The sequence below is a fragment of the Nicotiana attenuata genome, unplaced genomic scaffold, assembly GCF_001879085.1.
Source record: "Nicotiana attenuata strain UT unplaced genomic scaffold, NIATTr2, whole genome shotgun sequence".
NCBI classification, from domain to species: Eukaryota; Viridiplantae; Streptophyta; class Magnoliopsida; order Solanales; family Solanaceae; genus Nicotiana; species Nicotiana attenuata.
Genome location: NW_017690435.1, coordinates 143 through 3,560, shown reverse-complemented (window position 1 = coordinate 3,560; position 3,418 = coordinate 143). Strand labels below are relative to the sequence as shown.

Sequence of the window (3,418 nt, the reverse complement as noted above, 5' to 3'; positions counted from 1 at the left end):
GTTGAGGATCAAGGCAAGGAGAAGAATATTATTGTGAAAAGTAATGTTACTGGAACTACTGCAGCTTCTACGAAGTTCTTAATAAGTGGAAAACTTATGGGTAATCCAGTGTCAAATGCTACAAGGAATGAGTGGATGCAAATAAGAAATAACAAATATCAAAGGATAGTAGAGGATACATAATTGATGAGGCTGNCATTTCCCCAACCTCTACACAACAGTTTTAATGTCATGAACCTTTTGAATTTGCACATGATATTTGATGTTCTAGTCCATTGACGTCTTCGAAACGCATAAACCTTTGCACCAAGTGCCGAGATCATATGCAACACACCTACCTATTTGTGTGTATTGCCGATGGCAGAGAAATCTAAATAGCTTGATCAAGACACATTCATTAGTCAATTCCAAAATACCAATCAATCAACTACATCTCAACCGCAAACTAATTCAGGTAGGTCACAAAAACCCTCTGAATCCATTCTGTTCTATTCAGCCTATCTCATTCCAATATTGAGTAATTTGTTACGGGTCCCTTAAGACAAGGGGTTCTAGTATCCAACAATGTGGTTTAATGGTCAATTAAATAGGATGTCTCAGGTTCAAATATCAGGGGAAGCAAAAATGCAAAATACACTAGGTGATCTCTTTCCATCTTCCTAAGCTTTGGTGGGCAAAGTTACCTAATACTTGTGCTGGTGGTAGGAAGCAGGTACCCGGTGGAATAGTCGAGGTGCGCGCAAACTAGCTCAGACACCTACCATCATTTATTAAAAAAATAAGAGACTAGGGGTTCTTTCAATCTCACACTTATCCCTATATAGACATTCAAGGTTAACACTTAAAAAATGGAAATGCAAGTTTAACGTAAATGAAGGTGCTAACCTCAAGGCATTGAAGCCAATTATCAGTTTTGCCAAGTTCTTCAAAGAGCAAGAAACAGTGTTCAGTCCTCACAAACTTAACATACTTGTTCAGAGTGCTCACTAATGGCTTCTTATCACTGAAATTCTTCATCAGCAAAGTTACCAGCTCCTGTGCCTCGGATGACCCGATACGGCTCATGGTACCCGACTTCCTCCCGGGTCGGGTCGACACACAACGGATAACATAGAAAACGGGTCTCTTGTAAGTGAAATTTAGCCATGGATTGTGGGTCAGTTTGGGTTGTTGAAATGTTGGTGTAGTAGTAGTTGAAGAGGTAAACTGAACCGACCCGGAATAAGAAAATGGCAGGGTCATTATTGGTATTTTTTTTATTGGTGTAATTAAAGTGGAAATTGAATGTGCATTGGATTGGAGGGTAGTTTTATGGGCGTAGGGGTGAGGGAGATAATGGTGAAAAATGGAGAGAGGAAGTGAGCAGATATTGCAGAAAAGTAGTGGAAGTTTTCGGTGTTCAACTTTCAGTTCCGAGAGAAGGGATGATGTGCAGTAAATGACGATGTTGCCCTTGAATGGGCCAAAAAAGGTAAAAAAAGACTGGATCACACTTTGAATCGGGGGATTTGAACCCGACGTGAATCGAACACGCAACCTTCTGATCTGGAGTCAGACGCGCTACCATTGCGCCACGGATCCTATTGTTGTTCAATCGTATTGTTATTTTTATATAGACATTCACTTGTTCTTGTTATTACACTGTCTTCACAAAGTATAATTGGCTATTTGGCTTGATGTAAACTGATGTTAAAGATTATGGTAGATCGTTAAAATGACACCAGTGCAAAAATGTTCAACATACGAAACCTTTGGATTATACAAAGAAAATTAAGGACCCGTCTGTCTACACATATTTTATCTTTTTCTTTTTTTTTTTCAAATTTTGGAAATTTTTAAAAAAATGAGTTTTTCAAAAAATTTAGAAATTTTTGTTTCCCCATTCACAAAACCGCTGTAAAAACTTGGAGACAACTGAAGAAAGAAAGGATGGGCTCAACTCGAGCTCTAATGGCGGATGATGTTGTACTGTCGAAGAGAGAGAGGAGCAGTTACATGAATGAACCTTCTAGAAAGAAGGAGCTACTTTTCTTTATTATTTCAACTCATTAAAAAAAAGGAAAAATACAAAGGTAATGTCTTATTTATAGTAGTTGTACATCTGCTCAAGAATTAACTAACTACTTAATGCTAATACAAGTGTAAAAGAATAAAAATAATAAATAATCTCAACACCCCCCCTCAAGTTGGAGGGGAGTACCTCACATCCAACTTGCTAAGAAGTGCAGCATGTTTGATCCCTGTCAAAGACTTGGTCAAGATATCAGCTAGCTGCTCATTAGTAGAGACATGATGAAGAGAAATTAGTCCTTCCTATAGTTGATCTCTCACAAAGTGACAGTCCAGTTCAATATGTTTTGTACGTTCATGGAACACAGGGTTTCTTGCTATGTGCAAGGCAGCTTGACTATCACAGAAGATGGGAATAGGTAAGGTTAATGGAACAGTAAGCTCATTGAGAAGTCTTGCCAACCATACAAGTTCACCAACCACCATTCTAGCCGACCTATATTCAGCTTCTGCAGATGATTATGAAACAGTAGACTGCTTCCTAGACTTCCAGCTGATAGGGCTATTACCAAGTAGCACAATGTACCCACTGACTGATTTCCTTGATTGAGAGCAAGTAGCCCAGTCTGAATCACAGAATGCCTTCACACCATAATCTGCAGTGTTGCTGAGGAAAATGCCCAAAGATGGGGCACCTTTTAAGTATCTTAGGACATAATATGCTGCCTTTAAATGGGGTTTCCTGGGACTCTGCATGAACTGACTGAGATGTTGTACACTATATGCAATATCCAACCTAGTATTAGCGAGAAAGTTAAGTTTACCAATCAGCTTCCTATAATAGGAGGGATCAGCTAGTGGAGCTCCCTCATCAGCTTTCAGTTTCACTGAGGGATCCATAGGACAGGTCATAGATGGGAAATCTATACAACCAAACTCTCTCAGAAGGTCAAGAGTGAATTTCTTTTGTGACATCAGGACCCCTTGCTCTGTATATTGAACTTCTATCCCTAGGAAGTAATGAAGTCTCCCTAGGTCCTTTATCTTAAAAGTATCATGTAGAAAGGTTTTCAGGGACTCAATTTCTTGCAGATGGGTACCAGTGAAAAGGACATCATCTACATATACAGCTACAAACACTACTGACCCTTCACTCCTTTTATAAAATAAAGAATAATCAAGCATTGAATGAGTGTATCCCCTTGAACACAAAGCTTCAGTTAGTTTCTCATACCATTGTCTACTTGCTTGCTACCATTCAAATTGAGAATAAAGTTGAAAATGAACCTCTATTGAAAATTCACTGTAGATTTATGGGGTCCTGCTCTTGTTGTATCTTCCCAACATATGAAATACTTTGCTTTATATGTTGATGATCATATTAGATATACTTAGTTGTATCCTTTAA

General features: G+C 38.6%; 1 protein-coding gene and 1 non-coding gene across 2 annotated transcripts; both read right to left on the bottom strand.

Moving 5' to 3' along the window:
• Positions 1–1,509: 1,509 nt before the first annotated feature.
• On the bottom strand, positions 1,510–1,581 carry TRNAW-CCA. The gene has a single exon. It is a non-coding gene; the product is annotated as a tRNA-Trp (tRNA).
• A 948-nt stretch (positions 1,582–2,529) lies between these two features.
• On the bottom strand, positions 2,530–3,166 carry LOC109222458 (uncharacterized mitochondrial protein AtMg00810-like; the record flags this gene model as incomplete). Its single annotated transcript, XM_019386818.1, has 1 exon — positions 2,530–3,166. A coding segment is annotated over one exon (637 nt), but the record flags the coding sequence as incomplete, so codon positions are not given.
• Between the last annotated feature and the right edge of the window lie 252 nt (positions 3,167–3,418).